General features: G+C 38.4%; 1 protein-coding gene across 4 annotated transcripts in view; it reads left to right on the top strand.

The window, feature by feature from the left end:
- LOC126416779 (fatty acid 2-hydroxylase) overlaps positions 1–18,067 on the top strand; it is a 519,796-nt gene that overhangs the window by 484,980 nt on the left and 16,749 nt on the right. For all 4 annotated transcript variants that reach the window (XM_050084637.1, XM_050084639.1, XM_050084640.1 and 1 more), the window contains 2 exons: positions 4,241–4,363; positions 4,780–5,068. In XM_050084637.1, coding sequence (XP_049940594.1) covers positions 4,859–5,068 — 210 coding nt within the window. In that variant the 5' untranslated portion in view covers positions 4,241–4,363; positions 4,780–4,858. The remainder of the gene's footprint in view (positions 1–4,240; positions 4,364–4,779; positions 5,069–18,067) is intronic.

The following is an 18,067-nucleotide window of genomic DNA, read 5'->3' as shown; positions in this document are numbered from 1 at the left end:
CATGCTTGGACCTTCGTCAACAGTCTGCAGTGGAGCACCGCAGAAAATAATTTCTGGAAATCTAGGAATATGGAATCTGCAGGTAGCCCTTCATACGTGGTTCACAGGAGGAAGATGACTTTCGCACGAGTGATATTTTTTAAATCCGTGCGGATTTGTGGACAGAAGCTTTTCTGTCTCGAGGAAATTTATTACATTCGAAATGAGAATGTTTTAAGAACTCTGCAGCAAACCGATGTTATTTGTCTGTAATTATGTGGGTCCGTTCTTTTACCTTTCCTGTGTATATGAGTCAGCTCTACTTTTTTCCAGTCGCTTGGGATCTTGCACTGAGCGAGGGATTCGCAATGAAAGCAAGCTAAGTAAGGGAACAATGTTGCATGGTAATCTCTGTAAAACAGAACTGGGATTTCACCTGTACCTAACGACTTATTTGTTCGCAACTCTTTCAGTTGCTTCTGTATTCTAGGGATGACTATTTCTATGTCCTCCATGCGGGAGACTGCTCCAACCTCCTGCATAAATAACTTTCTTAAAGATAAAATTTAAAAGTTCAGCTTAGCTTTTGCTGTATTTTATTGCCACCCCAGACTGGTCGATGAGTGACTGGATAGAAGCCTTTGACGCACTTAGCGATCCTACGTAAACCAGCTTTTTTTTTTCTTTTTTTTTTGCGTTCTTGGCAAGAACCTTCGCTAAGGTACAAAGATAGAAGTCGCTGTATGCTTCACACATCGATCTTCTTAGGGATGTACAAATTTCTACTAATTTTTGCCAATCAACATTTACGCGTTCTCTTTTGAACCGAGAATGCAACAGTCTCTCCTTCGACAGGATTTTCCGAATTTTATTATAAAACCGTGATGGAACCAGTTTAAATTGTGCCCTTACTTCCTCTTAGTCTGCCACACTAGGACTAAATGGTGTCAATTCATTGTCTTAATAGGATGCTAATAACTGTTTATCTGCTTTTTGTAGCGTAAATACTCTCCCAGACTTCTTGATGATTTATCAACTTTAATAACCATCATCATTATAATGACATTTGAGCACTAATCCCTGTCTCTATACTGACGATGTTGACAAGGTCAGGCCTGTTTGTAGCTACATGGTCTAAAATATTTCCACTGCATGTGGGTTGTCTAACTAGTTGCTCAACGCAGTTTTCAGAAAACGTGTTCGAAAGGACTTCACAAGACTGTCTGTCCATACCACCTGTAATGAATCCATAGACGTCTCAGTCTATACTGGGTAGATTAAAGTCCTCTCCAACTAATATTTCATTATCTGGGTGTTGACGCACTACTGTACGTAGATTTTCTTTGAATGGTTCTAGAACTGTTTTGGTGGAATCAGGTGGTCAGTAAAAAGATCCAATAATTAACTTGAGTTCACCTAAGCCTGCTACCCATATTCAGATATTTGGAGGCTTCAAGGAGAGCGAGCACAGCCAAATTACGTTCATCTTTGACATATAGTGGCTGTGCCCTATCTTTGAGATTGTGATGTTATTTTTCGACAAGACAATGGATAACCACACATTGCAAATGCTGTTCTGACCCACCTCCATACACAGGGGTACTCGACCGTTGCCCTGATCAGTACAGTCCCCAGCTCTCTCTCTCTCTCTCTCTCTCTCTCTCTCTCTCTCTCTCTCTCTCTCTCTCTCTCTCCTCTCTCTCTCCCTCTCTTTCACTGAAAAATCTGGTGATTGGCTTCCAGGAGAATGGCATGCCACCACTTGTCAGACACTGTAGTTGATGAAGTCTAGCATGGATTCGAAGCAGTGGAATGATGTAGTCGTATCCATCATCCAAGCTCCATTTGACTCTATGACCAATTGGGCTAGTTCCATTGTTGCTGCCAGAGGCTGTAGCTATCTGCACTAACATTTGCACCATATATCCACCTAGATCACCAACCAATTTACTCATGTATTCTTCCTATGATACTGTGGGTATTACGTGGCATAGAACCGTAATGACACACTTTTACAGTCAGAATGAACATTTATTTCGGAACTGAACAGAGAGAAAGTGTCACTTTGCGTCAGAGCCAGATAAAGTCTTTTTGCAAAGTATAAAACACACATTCCCACACATTCACACAAGCACCTCTCACACACCAGCTACAGTGCCCAGAGACAGTGCATACATGTGCATGAGTTGTGCTTGTGTGAACATGTGTGTGTTTTCTACTTCAGAAGAAAGTTTTTGTCCAAAAGCTTAACATTTTAGCCGTCTTTTCCATTGTGCCTGTCTGTGACTCAATGCCTCCTCTATGTGGTGAGTACCACTCTATCCTTTCCATATTGTTTTATTCCAAACAGGGAGTCTTTAGGAAGATGTCAGGCCTTTCAGTTTGTGTGGCATGTGCTGTTTCACAAACTGTAAACCCAAAAGTGTGAAAAGAATCTTCCCCAAAAACATTGTCCACTTTGAAGGGGAGCTGCAACAAGATAATTACCGGGTAAGAAACTTGATTGCAATTAAATAAAATGGATAGTTTTTCTAGCAAGGGGGCACATGATGGCATCCATAGGCCCAAACAATTGTCTTGGCTGGCTGTAAGTACAATGATAATAACTTAAGTAAGTGGGTCAGTTTAGCAAGGACACAGCAGCACCAGCTTCAAGGAGTAACTTCACTGCGCGTTTGTCTACGAATTCATCTAAGTACACTTGCTGGACTGCATTCTGAGAAGTCTGCACATTGGTATATTTACCACTCACTTCATTCACTTTCATACATTAGGGCTTATTTTGGGCAGAGTTGCTAAATATACGTTTTGCAAGTGTGCCTATTTGGCACACTTGTGACATGTTGCACCCCAGCGGAGTCATGGAGTGATGCACTGCATGTGTGGTGAAGGAAGCAACATTTTCAGCCAGTGAACAATGAGGGCTGCCACTGATGGGGCCCATTGCCACTGCTATGATTGTTGATGGAATCATCTGGGAGGTGGGAAAGATGAGGGTCCCACCAGCATTACATCTGGGATGTCTGTTGTTAGAGAGCTGAGTACAAAACAGCAATTCCTAACAGAAATTCCTACATAACCTGTGTAGCTCAGTGGCCCAGACTTCATGAGATTGAATGGGGTCGTTTTTTAACTGTCAAAATTCAAACATGGCACTAATAACATGTTTCTTCATTTAAAAATACTGACCACAAAAGATGACTCATAGCTGTGGAAAAGTATTACTAATGATTGACCACCAGAACATCAAAAATTGAGGTGGAACTAATGATGGAGTAAGAACTAAAATGAGGGTAAGTGAAACAGTGGCAGATAGAACTGAAAGAAAATCATTAAACTAGTATAGGCATTTGGTGAGAATGCCAGATCATTAGTGGCAAACGGAAACCACCTGACAAACAAACATGACAGACCATGACATCCTTGGAATGATCATATCAACAAAATAATCGAGCATCCGGGTGTACACGAGAAAGGTGCCCCAAATAGAGGGGCTCGGTAGAAAATAACAGGAATACAGCAATTTGTTGTTTTCAACTGATCTTTTTATTAATTAGGCCTGTAATGATATTTGTAATGCTTTCAGGGTGAGTAAATGACTCCAGTTCTTCTTTGTAACTTTATTGCCTCTGGTAAATCAACTTCATAAGGGCCCCGTACTGACAAACAATACTCAAGAATTAAATAGGTGGTAAATAAAGGGATGCCTGGGGACAGCCCATTTTTCACTGGTATGAGTGTGATGGTGCAGAATGAAGATAAATATGCTAACAATACATAGAGCAGGTTGAAAAAGTGTATGAACAATAAGAACTGCAACAACTAAGTTGGTACAGCCACATTAAGCTTCGCTGTCTTTTAGTTCTTCTTTTTTGACCTTAATACCATGAATTGCACTAGACCTAAAGTTTTATTGTTAGAGACATGTTAACTTTCTGGAAAAAAGTACATTCTACTGCAGTAGGAAGTCAGATTGGAAAATAATGTTTATAATGAAACTGTAGCAAAAAAATTTACCATGAAATAATTCATGATATGGTATTGGGAAGTTGTGTGAAGTTCTTAAACTTTCCAGCATGTGTCAAGAAGTCTACTTGAAAGCATATTTGTCCTTGAAGTGGATCAGCACTAGAAGGTGTGACAAACATCAGTTGGAAGATAGAGGTCAATCGATACTTATCAAGATCACAGTAGAGATAAATGATTTTGATTGCAGCTTACATAAATGTTTCCAGCCAGATAACTGTATGCTCCATTTCAGAGTAGGAATACCACTTCATTCAGCAGCAGAAGATATAAGCAGTCATACACTTATCAGCCACTCAGTCAGGTGTCAACTGTGCTGCTGCAATGATGTTCAGTTGATCTGCTTCATCTGTAAATGGTGAGTTGAACTCTTCTAACGAAGTTACTTGTTTTGCAAAATTTCAATGTTTTGTCAAAGCTGTTGGCCTGAAATCTTAACTGAATTATTGTCATATACATACCAATGCCATAGTGTTAAACAGCCACATACTCGTAGCATATAATACAGAATGAAAATCATTCAGTGCATTGTAATTACATAGTTATTTCTTTGTTCTCAGCTCTTCTATTTGATTCTACAGTAAAGAAAGCACTTTATTGTAAACTTAGCAATGTATGTAGATGTACACCTTATCTTCACTTCATTTGAAGTTTAGCTGGACATCAAGTCTATGTAACATTTGGGTTGTCATTTATCTCCTTTCTTGTATCCTTGTATCAACCATGTGATTGCAACTGAAGCCTCATAGAAGTTGTTCATACCATGATTTTCAGGTAGGGTGAAACAAAATCAGTGAAACTGAGAGAAGCAAGTGATAAATAAATTATTCTGAAGCCAGCAAAAAGGCACATCATGACAAAAGCCAACTTTGTCATAAAACACAAGGGTGAAGATTATGATATTGGAAAATTTCTCCATTTTCACCCTGGAGGCACTAACACTGTTGCTCCTTACAGAGGGAAGGAGATTAGTCACAAATTGGATGAAATACATCATGCTCCATCAGCATATTACATGATGAAAGACTACAAAGTGAAGAAAGGGGAAGGAGATGACTTAGAGGTAAGAACAGTAGCAGTAGTTATTTATTTATAATCCAGAATCTCACATTTTCATGGAAGTACACAGTCAAGATGGTCATTGTTTCATTTATATCTACAGAACATTGGCATAGGAGACATGATAAATACCACCTCACACTCTTCATATATGTGCTGAATAATACATAGTAGTCTACACTGATACTACAAATTCTTTTTCCAAAGGCACTGAATTTTATAAAGTCCTCTATGATTTGGATTACCTTCAGCATTATTAATTATGAACTATTACAGTATAATATATAACATTAAATTTAAACATGTGTTATATATTACTAGTTCATTTTACCTTTTGTGGGAGATAATTAGGAAATGAACTTCTACAACATTGCTTTTAGTGTGAATATATATTCCAAATACAACACATTTTTCTTTTTTTGTGTTGTGAACCAAACACAATTGTTTTTTAACTGCAGTATTTTAATAAAAACAGTTCTCATGCAGAGCTTATGTACATGATAGTCACAATTAGGATGGTTCTGAACAAATCATTACTTTATTTACTGAAGCCACTTTCCCATTCTCAACTGGAGTTTCTTGCAGTACTTAATAACTTTCCTCTGTAATGTGTTATTTATTCATAAAACCTCTATCTTTTTTGTATTTTATTAATTTTTTTCATTTATAAACTTACTAATCATCATTCTGTAAATTTGTACTAACTCATTCTATAACCAAGAAGCTATGGCTCACATGGTCACGGACAAATAAATATGGATCAGTTCTGCACAAAGTAAAATATGAGGGCAATCCATAAAGCAATCTCCATTTTTTTTAAAAAAAAAAAGAAATGTGAACAAAGTTACAGAATTTGTAGCAATACTGTGAACGTACACACTCCAATTTATTTTTCCAAATACTTTCCAGCCACAGTGAGAATTTGTTGTAGCCTTTGACAAGCTCTGAAAGTCCACATCTTAGAATTCTGCCACCTGTGACTGAAGCTGCTATGACATTTGTTTACAACTTCCTTTTGTACAGAAACGCACAAATAATCTGCGTAAAATGAAAACAAAGCTCCACAGTGTTGAATCTGTGTTTTCTCTAACCCTTTTGCCAATCAAATCAATCAGATCTGTCCTTGTGATTCTCATTAGTGAGAAAGGTGGCTGAACAAAATCATAAATGTTTTGTTTGATTAATGGAAAGGTTAGAGAAAACAACAAATTCACCACTGCAGAGATTCCAGAGATTTATGTTCATTTTTCATTGATTATTTATACTCTTCTATACAAAGGGGAGTTGGAAATCCACATTGTAGATTGCCTTCAGCCACAGATATGACTGCAGAATTTCAGAGCTCATCAAACACTATGACAATGTCTCAATGCAGCTGGAAACTATGTGGAGAAATAAATTAGAGTGTGTACTTTCACAGCATTGTAAAACAAATTCTGTAACTTCATTCATTTCAAAAAAAAAAAAAAAATGGATTTAACTTCATGACTTGAACAGAGAAATGAGGATAACAAACTGAACAGTCCTATATTATAATACCAAAATTATCTTCATACTGTTTCCACACAGTATATTGAATCTCAACACTACCCTGCTACAGTAGCATTCTGGAAATGGATTTCTCAAAAATACGTCGTCTTTTCAAAAACTTCAAGAGCTTTGTGCACAAATTTTTTCTGCACTTACCTTTTACTTATTCTGTATGGTCTCCTTTGAAATACTCACCTCCACAATTGATACGCTGCTCCCAATGTCTTTTGCACTTCCAGAAACAGTCTTGGAATGCCTCTTGCTCGATCACACGGAGTTCTGTCTGTGAATCCTCTTTTACCTTGTCTATCATTGAAAATCTTCACCCTTTCAATAGGGTTTTCAACTTTGGAAATAAACAAAAAGTCCACAGGGCCCAGGTCTGGAAAGTATGGAGAATGATGCAGCCTAGAGATTTCATTTTTTGTGCAATGTGCAGGTGCATTATCGTGATGCAAAAGTCATAAATTGTCTCACCACATTTGTCCCTGTAGCATGAATTCATGATGAACTAATCTTTCAAAGTCAAAGAAAACTATCAGACTGGCTTTCACATTTGACCTGAGCTGATGAGCTTTTCTTGGTCTTCGGGAACCTTTCCTGACCCACTGTGAAGACAGAACTGTGGTCAACATCATAACCATAGACCCACATCCCATCACCAGTTACAATTTTCTTAAGGAACATCTCATTCTCATTTGTGCGATCCAAAAGCTATTCACAGATTGTGAAGTGAAGGTCTTTGTGGTCTTCACTCATGAGCTATGGGATGAACTTGGTGGCAACATGATGCATTCCAAGATGCTTTGTGAGGATTTCATGACATGATCCAACTCAAATGTTACATTCTTCTGCAGTCTCTCAGACAGTCAGTCTTTGGCACGCACAGTTTCACTGATGTTCCTGATATGTTGTTTGGTAGATGTCAAAGGGCATCCTGAATGAGGGTCATCTTTAACTTCCATACGATTGTTTTTAAGAAGTGTGAACCATTCGTAACACCAAGTATGGCTTAAGCTCTCGTCACCATACACTTGATGTGCCTCTGTAAAAGTTTCCATGAGTTTCACACAAAATTTAAATCAGACAGATTGCTCCTCTAAATCTGACATCTCAAAATTCACAAACTGTGTGTCACAACATTCTACTCAGTACAGCCCTGAGAAATAACTAACAGGCATACAACAATGAAACTTCCAGCAATTACACATTAAGCACAGGTTTGTGCAGGGATGCCAGCCACAGTTTGCTCCAACACACCACTGGCACGAAATTACAAATGTTCTGGAATTTTTTGAACAGACCTTGTATGTAATCACACCAATCTTTAAACATGGAAACAGAAGAGATTGTAACAACTACAGAGGTATCTCTTTAATCAGCGTTGTGGGTAAAATCTTCTCAGGTATTGTTGAAAGGAAAGTGCGAGTATTAGTTGAGGACCAATTGGATGAAAATCAGTGTCGGTTTAGGCCTCTTAGAGGTTGTCAGGACCAGATCTTTAGCTCACGGCAAATAATGGAGAAGTGTTATGAGTGGAACAGGGAATTGTATCTATGCTTTATAGATCTAGAAAAGGCATATGACCGGGTTCCTAGGACGAAGTTACTGTCTGTTCTACGAGATTATGGAATAGGAGGCAAACTTCTGCAAGCAATTAAAGGTCTTTACATGGATAGTCAGGCAGCAGTTAGAGTTGACAGTAAATTGAGTTCATGGTTCAGAGTAGTTTCAGGGGTAAGACAAGGCTGCAGCCTGTCTCCACTGTTGTTCATATTATTTATGGATGATATGTTGAAAACAATAGACTGGCTGGGTGAGATTAAGATGTGTGAACACAAAATAAGCAGTCTTGCATATGTGGATGACTTAGTTGTGATGGGAGATTCGATTGAAAGTTTGCAAAGTAATATTTCAGAGCTAGCTAGATCAGAAATGTAAGGACTATGGTATGAAGATTAGCATCTCCAAAATGAAAGTAATGTCAGTGGGAAAGAAATACAAACGGATTGAGTGCCAAATAGGAGGAACAAAGTTAGAACAGGTGGACAGTTTCAAGTACCTAGGATGCATATTCTCACAGGATTGCAACATAGTGAAAGAACTGGAAGCGAGGTGTAGCAAAGCTAATGGAGTGAGCGCTCAGCTACAATCTACTCTCTTCTGCAAGAAGGAAGTCAGTACCAAGACTAAGTTATCTGTGCACCATTTCAATCTTTCGACCAACTTTGTTGTATGGGAGCAAAAGCTGGGTGGATTCAGGTTACCTTATCAACAAGGTTGAGGTTACGGATATGAAAGTAGCTAGGATGATTGCAGGTACTAATAGATGGGAACAATGGCAGGAGGGTGTCCACAATGAGGAAATCAAAGAAAAACTGGGAATGAACTCTCTAGATGTAGCAGTCAGGGTGAACAGGCTTAGATGGTGGGGTCATGTTACACGCATGGGAGAAGCAAGGTTACCCAAGAGACTCATGGGTTCAGCAGTAGAGGGTAGGAGGAGTCGAGGCAGACCAAGGAGAAGGTACCTGGATTCGGTTAAGAATGATTTTGAAGTAATAGGTTTAACATCAGAAGAGGCACCAATGTTAGCACTGAATAGGGGATCATGGAGGAATTTTATAAGTGGGGCTATGCTCCAGACTGAACGCTGAAAGGCATAATCAGTCTTAAATGATGATGATGATGATGATGATGATGACCTTTTATGTCAGTGGTCTTCCACAAATATGCCTGTATTTCATCACCTGGCATGGTACAGAATATTTCTAGAAGAAAGAAGTATACAGAATGAGGTGATAGTAAGGACCACATGGAACAGAAAGCATAATGTAAACATTTGCTCTCCTTTCAAAGCAATTTTAAAATCACATTGTTAGCTATTTTTATCATATGACTTCACATATAATCTATATCTAAAAACAAAGATGATGTGACTTACCAAACGAAAGCGCTGGCATGTTGATAGACACACAAACAAACAAACACAAACATACACACATAATTCAAGCTTTCGCAACCAACTGTTACTTCATCAGGAAAGAGGGAAGGAGAGGGAAAGACGAAAGGATGTGGGTTTTAAGGGAGAGGGTAAGGAGTCATTCCAATCCCGGGAGCGGAAAGACTTACCTTAGGGGGAAAAAAGGACAGGTATACACTCGCGCACACACACATATCCATCCGCACATACACAGACACAAGCAGACATTTGTCCCGGGAGCGGAAAGACTTACCTTGGGGGGAAAAAAGGACAGATATACACTCGCGCACACACACACACACACATCCATCCGCACATACACAGACACAAGCAGACATTTGTCATGTCTGCTTGTGTCTGTGTATGTGCGGATGGATGTGTGTGTGTGTGTGTGTGTGTGTGTGTGTGTGTGTGTGTGTGTGTGTGTGTGTGTGTGAGTGTATATCTGTCCTTTTTTCCCCCCAAGGTAAGTCTTTCCGCTCCCGGGATTGGAATGACTCCTTACCCTCTCCCTTAAAACCCACATCCTTTCATCCTTCCCTCTCCTTCCCTCTTTCCTGGTGAAGTAACAGCTGGTTGCGAAAGCTTGAATTTTGTGTGTATGATTGTGTTTGTTTGTTTGTGTGTCTATCAACATGCCAGCGCTTTCGTTTGGTAAGTCACATCATCTTTGTTTTTAGATATATTTTTCCCACATGGAATGTTTCCCTCTATTAGATTCACATATAATCTAGTAGACATGCTTACACAGTTTGCATATGAGGATAGGTATTACCTTTCTAGCTTGAGTTAGAATGTATGAAGAAATTTTTTGGTGTAGGTTTAATTCTGTATTTCTTATATATTGAAGTGGCCTTTGCTATTTTCCACTCCTCTGATATCTCATATTTTACCCAGCACATGTTAGAGAGACGTAGCATTCTTAATTATAAGAGAATTCTCCCGTATTTAATCTGTTCAGTATTTTTGCATCTAGTAGTGGTGATTTTTTTCCATCAGATGAATAAAATTTATTCCTTGCAGTTTCAGTGCCCCCCCCCCCCCCCCCCTCTCACACACATACATGAGAGAATTTAATCCAGAAACTTACCTAGCATTTATGGACTATGAAAACGCATTTGACAGAACTTACAGAGACAAGCTATGGGCAATAATGGAAAAAAGAGAAATCTATAAGCATCTGATCTGAGTCACGAAAACCCTATACAAGAAAACCAGAATGGGTTTGACACATGTAAGGAATTAACTCCTGGAAAACAAACAAATCAAGGAGTAAAACAAGGGTGTAGCTTGTCACTTAGATTATTTAACAGCTATGTAGATGACGGGACCAGGGAATGGAAAAAAGACAGAACACCATCACGCATAAAGGAAGGAACACATATATTAACACGATGTTAGTTGTGGATGTTCAGGTTAGCAGACAAGACCATGTAGATAAATTACAAATGATATGCTGCCTAGGGTTTGTTCCCTATGTCCACTTTCTCAGTTCTTCTTTTGTTGAATACTGTTGCCACAACCATTGTGTTTTACCAACTCCAGTGCAGGAGACAAGGCTTTGCTGTTGGTGCCCAGTCATGACTCATTATATTTTCTATTATCTTTATCTCCATTCACTCTCTTATAACACTGTCCCAGTGTTTGGAGGTCTGTGCTAGAACCCCTGTTTCTTCATACATTATAGATCAGTTCTCAGCAATAGCTGATTTAGTTGCCTGTCCCAGCAGGGTGTGCCTCTGATGTCCACTATTGTAGTCATTTGGCCAATCCATGAAATGCCACATTGGTACGGTATGTTACAAATTCCTAAATTCCTGGTTTTTGTATGTCAAGGTCATCTTTCACATACCCCAGCAGTCCTCTTGAGCACCAGACTGAAAACAGAACATCAGCTCACTGTCAGACACACTGGACTGAAAATTGAACATCTCAGGACAATTCTAGTGAGAACAAACTGCAGATGGAGCACCTAGAGCTGACCAGAGAGGGGTATTGGAGCTGTTCCACTCGACTAGCTGTCTCAAGTAGTATCTAATGAAGACATCAGTCATGCCAAAATATTGTACATGGACAACACTGATATCCAGCAGGACACGTGAAACCTCAAGATGTCAACAGATTGTGAAGAAGGACAGAAGAATTATCTACACACACAGAGTGGGTCAACACAGTGTAACTCAGCAGTGTTTGCAATGAAAACACTAGGTTTTCTGTTTGAGAGTGCCAACTATGGTTTCATGTACAATAAAAAGCTATGCAGTACACTTCTTTCTAGTGGCCTTCAACAAGATGTATGAATATGGGGTCTTCCCTGTGCTGAGACCACAATGTTAATAAGATGTGAATCAAGTGAAGAAAATTCTCACAATCAATGCTGCCCAATGAATAGCTGTAGAAAGGTTTCTACACAGCTGGATGTTCCATACCATACTGCCTTCTTCAAGACAGCCAGAAATTCTTGTGCAGACCAATGTGACGCCTACCTGCTACAAAGCTATTGTAAATCCTCCCTGTGGTGTCCGAAAAATCAACAACTTTCTGGACCCGAAGATACTCACATCTGCTGCATTCATCATCCTCTCTCTCATAAGCGTTTTTAATGTCAGCAGATATTAGGACACATTGTTATGTGGGGTGTAATTAAAACCTAGTCTGCAGTTTTGTCTGTCGTATAGCCTGTATGGTATTGTTTTGTCTAAGCCAGCATTGTATGCAACCCATGTTTTCTGTAGAAGAAAATATGTGGCGTCTGGGAACCAATGGAAACCACCTAGAAAATTTTTTTACAAGGTCAAATGAAATCTAGTGAACTGCAGGGGTTGAAAAGAATCCCCAATAAACTGGAAGGAATTAAGAAGTTTTAACAGTCAGTATCAACGTCGACCATTAGCGGAAAACCGTACTAAATCTGACCAAAAGCACAGAACAGGCAACTAACACTGGAACTTCAGAAGAGAGGAGACTGAACAATTAAAAATGGCTGCCTACACAGAAATCTATTTAGTTATTTTTCTGATACCACTCGTTGGTGTTCTGCTGAATTTTCCATTCTACAGCTGTACAAAAAGTTGGCATGTACCTATGTTCACTGATGGCACTTTGTTGGTAGATGCAAAGTATATCAGTGTACTGAATGACCAGACAGCTCAATGCCTGACACGTTTATGGCTTCAGTTTGAGAGATAACACTCATGAAGTAGGTAATGAAATTACCTGTCTGCACAAAATTCTCCCGTTCCACCAAGACCAGCACCTCACTCAGCAGTTCAATAAGCATTTGTTAAGTACACATGCACCTGAATTTAAGGTCTCACATGGAATAATTGTTATACAAGGTCTTTTAGAAAAATTCTGGTTCTCCACAAAATTTTCCTGTGCTTACCTTTTACTTAATGTGCATGGTCTCTTGGAATTACTTTCCTCTACACTTGATACACCACTCATAAAGCTGGGTGCAGAAAAATTTCCACTGCCAGTCACAATAAAAGATTATTTATTCATCACATGACTGGTTTCAGGTGTTGGCCCTTCCTCAGGTGTTTATACATTCATGTACACATTTATATGCATGGAGAGTACTGTATAAATACAAAGAAAATTATTTGCTGGTGACTAAGCACATACAAGTGGAACAATTGTAAGTGGCAAGGCAGCATTTGTCAAAAGTATATCTGTACTTACATAAAGATGAAGCATCATTATTATAATTACTCTGCGGTGACAATTTTTCCATTTAGTTGGGCATTTGTTATCATGTGATAATGATAAATGTGCAACTAAATGGAAAAACTGTCACCCCAGTGTAATAATAATAATAATAATAATAATAATGCTTCATCTTTATGTAAGTACAGGTATATTTTCGATAAATGCTGCCTTCTCACTTACAATTGTTCCACTTGTATCTGTTTAGTCACCAGCAAATAATTTTCTTTGTATTTATACAGTACTCTCCATGCATATAAATGTGTACATGAATGTATAAACACCTGAGGAAGGGCACATGCCCAAACCCAGCTGTGTGACGAATAAATAATCTTTTATTGTGCCTGGTAGTGGAAATTTTTCTACACCCTGCAAAGGAACAGTCACAGAGTTCAACAGCATCCACTGTGGATAAAATTCACTCTCAAAGCTGTTTATACTTCTGGATGCAATCCTAGTATGTCTGTTGCTGGATTGTGTGAAGCACAATTTGTGAATTTTCTTTTAATTGGTGCAAAATTATGAATGTCCCGTAAGTTTTTGAACAGACTTCTTCATACAATCAATCTTCCATCTAAGTCAAATGTTCTGCTATGCACTGGGAAATATGTTTGTCTGGCAATTAAGTTTTCTAGGCTGACATTCTTGTATAAAATTTTATTTTGTATGAAAAGAAGATGAAGAATATCTAATATAATAAATTTACCTATTTGTTTCATTTAAAATATACATTAATAGTGGAGTCTTTGTTTTAATGTATGTTGTTCTCTATTAGATGGATTTTCTTCATGTAATCCATTCCAAACTCTATAAATCTGAGCACTGTTGGTTTGCCTCCAACAATCTGGAATCCAACAATCTTTCAAAAATTGGTGAAAGGAGATAGAAGCTGCTACAGCATTGCTTATTAATGTGGGGCTAGCAAAACATATCATTATATAACTGGAGACCAACATGGCTCCCAGCACAGTATACCACTAGAAATACATCCTAACTTAGCGCTCAATAAATGAGCAAGGATTGTATTTCGATCAGTTACAATGTGTGGAGCATCTTGACAAAGGCAGTGCCCGATGACATGAATCTTGTGACCAGATAATAGCTATGTTGTTGTAGTTGTCTTCAGTCTGAAGAGTGGTGTGATGCTGCTCGCTGTCACTTTTATCCTGTGCAAGCCTATCCATCTCCGAGTTACTACTGCAACCTACATCCTTCTGTATCTGCTTACTGCATTCATCTCTTGGTCTCCCTCTATGATTTTTACACACCACATTTCCCTCCTGTACCAAATTGGAGATCCCTTGATCCCTCAGAATGTTTCCTACCAACCCACCCCTTCTTCTAGTTAGGTTGTGCCACAAATTTCTTTTCTCCTCAATTCTATTCAGTACCTCCTCATTAGTTACATGATCTACCCACCTAATCAACACAAGTCTACTGCAGCACCACATTTCACTCCCTGTATTTTACCCCTGCTACCACCAAAATTTCAAAGAGAGTATTCCAGTCAATATTGTCAAAAGCTTTCTCTAAGTCTATAAATGCTCTAAGCATAGGTTTGCCTTTCTTTAACTCTTAGTGTATTCCTATATTTCTCCAGAAACCAAACTGATCTCTCCTGGGGTCAGCTTCTACCAGTTTCCTATTTGTCCGTAAAGAATTCATCTTAGTATTTTGCAACCCTGATTTAGGAAACTGTTAGTTCAGTAGTTTTCACACCTGTCAACACCTGCTTTCTTTTGAATTGGAATTATTATAGTCTTCTTGAAGTCTGAAGGTATTTCACCAGTCTCATACATCTTGATCATTAGATGGAAGAGTTTTGTCATGATTGGCTTTCCCTACAGTAGTTCTAATGGACTGTTGTCTCCCAGGGCCTTGTTTCAGCTTAGGTCTTTAAATGCTCTGTCAAATTGTTCACACAGTATCATACCTCCCATCTCATCTTCATTTACATCCTCTCTCATTTCTATAATACTGCCCTCAAGTACATTTCCCTTGTATACAACCTCTATATATTTCTTCCACCTTTTACTTTTAAATTCTTTGATTAGAACTGGTTTTCCATCTGAGCTCTTGATGTTCATACAGATGGTTCTCTTTTCTCCAAAGGTCTCTCTAATTTTTCCTGAAGATGATGTCTATCTCCCCCCCCCCCCCCCCCCCCCCCCCCGAGATATATGCTTGTAAATCCTTATATTTGTCCTGTGGCCATTCCTGTTTAGCTATTTTGCACTTTTATCAGTCTCATTTTTGAGATGTTTGTGTTCCTTTTTGCAGTTTTCCTTTACTGCATTTTTATATTTTCTCCTTTCATCAATTAATTTCAATCTCTCCTGTGTTACCCAAGGATTACCAACAGCCCCCTTCTTTTTACCTACTTGATCCTCTGCTGCCTTCAGTATTTTATCTCTCAAAGCTACCCATTCTTTTTCTACTATATCCCTTTCCTGTTCTTATCAACCATTGTCTAATGCACCCTCTGAAACTCTCAACAAGCTCTGTTTCTTTCAGCTTATCCAGGTTACATCTCCTCAAATTCCTACTTTTTTGCAGATTCTTCAGTTTTAATCTACAGTTCATACCAATAAACTGTGGTCAGAGTCCACATCTGCCCCTGGAAATGTCTTGCAATTTAAAACCTTGTTCCTAAATCTCTGTCTTACCATTATATAATCTATCTGAAACCTTCCAGTGTCTCCAGGTCTCTTTCATGTATACCACCTTCTTTCATGATTCTTAAACCAAGTATTAACTTTAAGTAAGTTATGCTCTGTGCAAAATTCTGTATGTGGCTTCCTCTTTCATTCATTTCCCCCAGTCCGTATTCACCTACTTCTTTTCCTTCTCTTCCTTTTACTTCTATCAAATTCCAGTTCCCCTTGACTATGAAGTTTTCATTTCCAATAACTAACTGGATAATTTCTTTTTTATCTCATCATACATTTTTCAGTCTCGTCACATTCTGCAGAGCTAGTTGGCATATAAATTTGTACTATTGTGGTGTCTGTGAGCTTTGTGTCTGTCTTGGCTACAATGAAGTTTTCACTATGCTGTTCATAGTAACTTAAGCATGTTATAATTTTTTTATTCATTATTAAACCTACTCCTGCATTAACCCCATTTTATTTTGCATTTATGAAACTGTATTCACCTGACCTGAAGTCCTGTTTCTACTACCACTGGACTTCTTCACTATGTAACTTTAACCTATCCATATGTAACTTTAACCTATCCATTTCCCTTTTTAAATTTTCTAACTTGCCTGACTGATTAAGCAATCTGACATTCCACGCCAGTTTTGTCTCTCCCCATAATGACATCATCCTGAGAAGTCACCATGCGGAGATCCGAATGGAGGACTATTTTACCTCCAGAATATTTTACTCAAGAGAATGCCATCATCATTTAACCACACACTAGAGCTGCATACCCTCAAGAAAAATTACAGTTGCAGTTTCCCCTTGCTTTCAGCCATTCACAGTACCAACACAGAAAGGCCGTTTTGGTTGAAATGCTGCAAGGCCAGATCAATCAATCAGACTGTTGCCCCTGCAATTAGTGAAAACGCTGCTGCATCTCTTCGCGATATATTTGTCTGGCCTCTCAACAGATATCCCTCCATTGTGTCTGCACCTATAGCTAACAGCTAATGACAAATTAATTCAGTACATTTGTTTACTGATGGTCCATGACCATCTTCAGTGCTATCAATAATAATCACAATTATCATACAAAGGCAGATAAACAGTCTAAACAGTGTTGTGAGCAGAAACTTCTTGAGTTAATGTGTGGTATTGCAGTTTTGATAACCAACTTATTGATCCAGTTATTGTAGTAACAATTCTTGCAGAATCTGTAACAGGACAACTTGAACTATGTTCTTTGAGAACAGGGGCTGCAAAATATCTACAAGATAAATCCTGTGCTCATTCTTTATAATTAGAGATCAGGACTTCAATAACACTGTTGTGGGCATTGCATCAGTTGTGATAATGGTCACCAAGATCCCCTTTTGTTTCTTCAATACACTATTGTTTGTGGAGTAACCAAAAAGTAAAAAGAAGTAAGGAGTTACTTTCTTACATTTTAAAGGCTTGTCGACACATTGAAAAATAATGTAGGTATCAACTTTGATTAACAACATAGCATTTGTCTACATGAGCTACAAAGTATATTGAATACATTGGATTGTCTTTCAACATGAGTAGCAGAGGGAAATTGACAATAAAATAGAAGTAAATACCTGATGAGTGACTATCAGCTGCACTGTCCCCATACCTGTCAGTTTCAGAGTTGTAGCTCAGAACCTATTAAGAGAAGAATTACATTTGTCTGATTTTTTCCCTTCATACATATCAGTATTAGCACCTGTTAATGTACTCCAGTTGCCTCTGGAAATAACCTAATTAACCACCAACAGCGTTATGTCTTTCTATGTTTACTGAAGCCAGTTAACTTCCCAGTGTATTTTGTTATGGTTATTTCATTATGTGTTTCACATATTCATGGACTTTATAACTCCACTCCTGGCAGAAAATTATCAGATAACTGGTATATAATTTAAACCTCTTTCTGCCAGATAAGCTTAATATACTGTCAGAGAGCCCATTTTTACTGCTGAACGAACTGACATAGTACTTTGCAAGAATTTTTTTACAAAAATGACTGAGTGTTTAGAATGTGAATGTCATACTTAGCTTTTGCTAAAGTTAATCTTCTACACTTCACTACTAAATTTAAATTACTGCCTACCATGAAGACATCAGAAATGGAGAATCC

This window comes from Schistocerca serialis, chromosome 8, assembly GCF_023864345.2.
Source record: "Schistocerca serialis cubense isolate TAMUIC-IGC-003099 chromosome 8, iqSchSeri2.2, whole genome shotgun sequence".
Classification (NCBI taxonomy): domain Eukaryota; kingdom Metazoa; phylum Arthropoda; class Insecta; order Orthoptera; family Acrididae; genus Schistocerca; species Schistocerca serialis.
The sequence above is the reverse complement of the archived record's forward strand: the minus strand, read 5'-3'. Positions and strand labels throughout refer to the sequence as shown.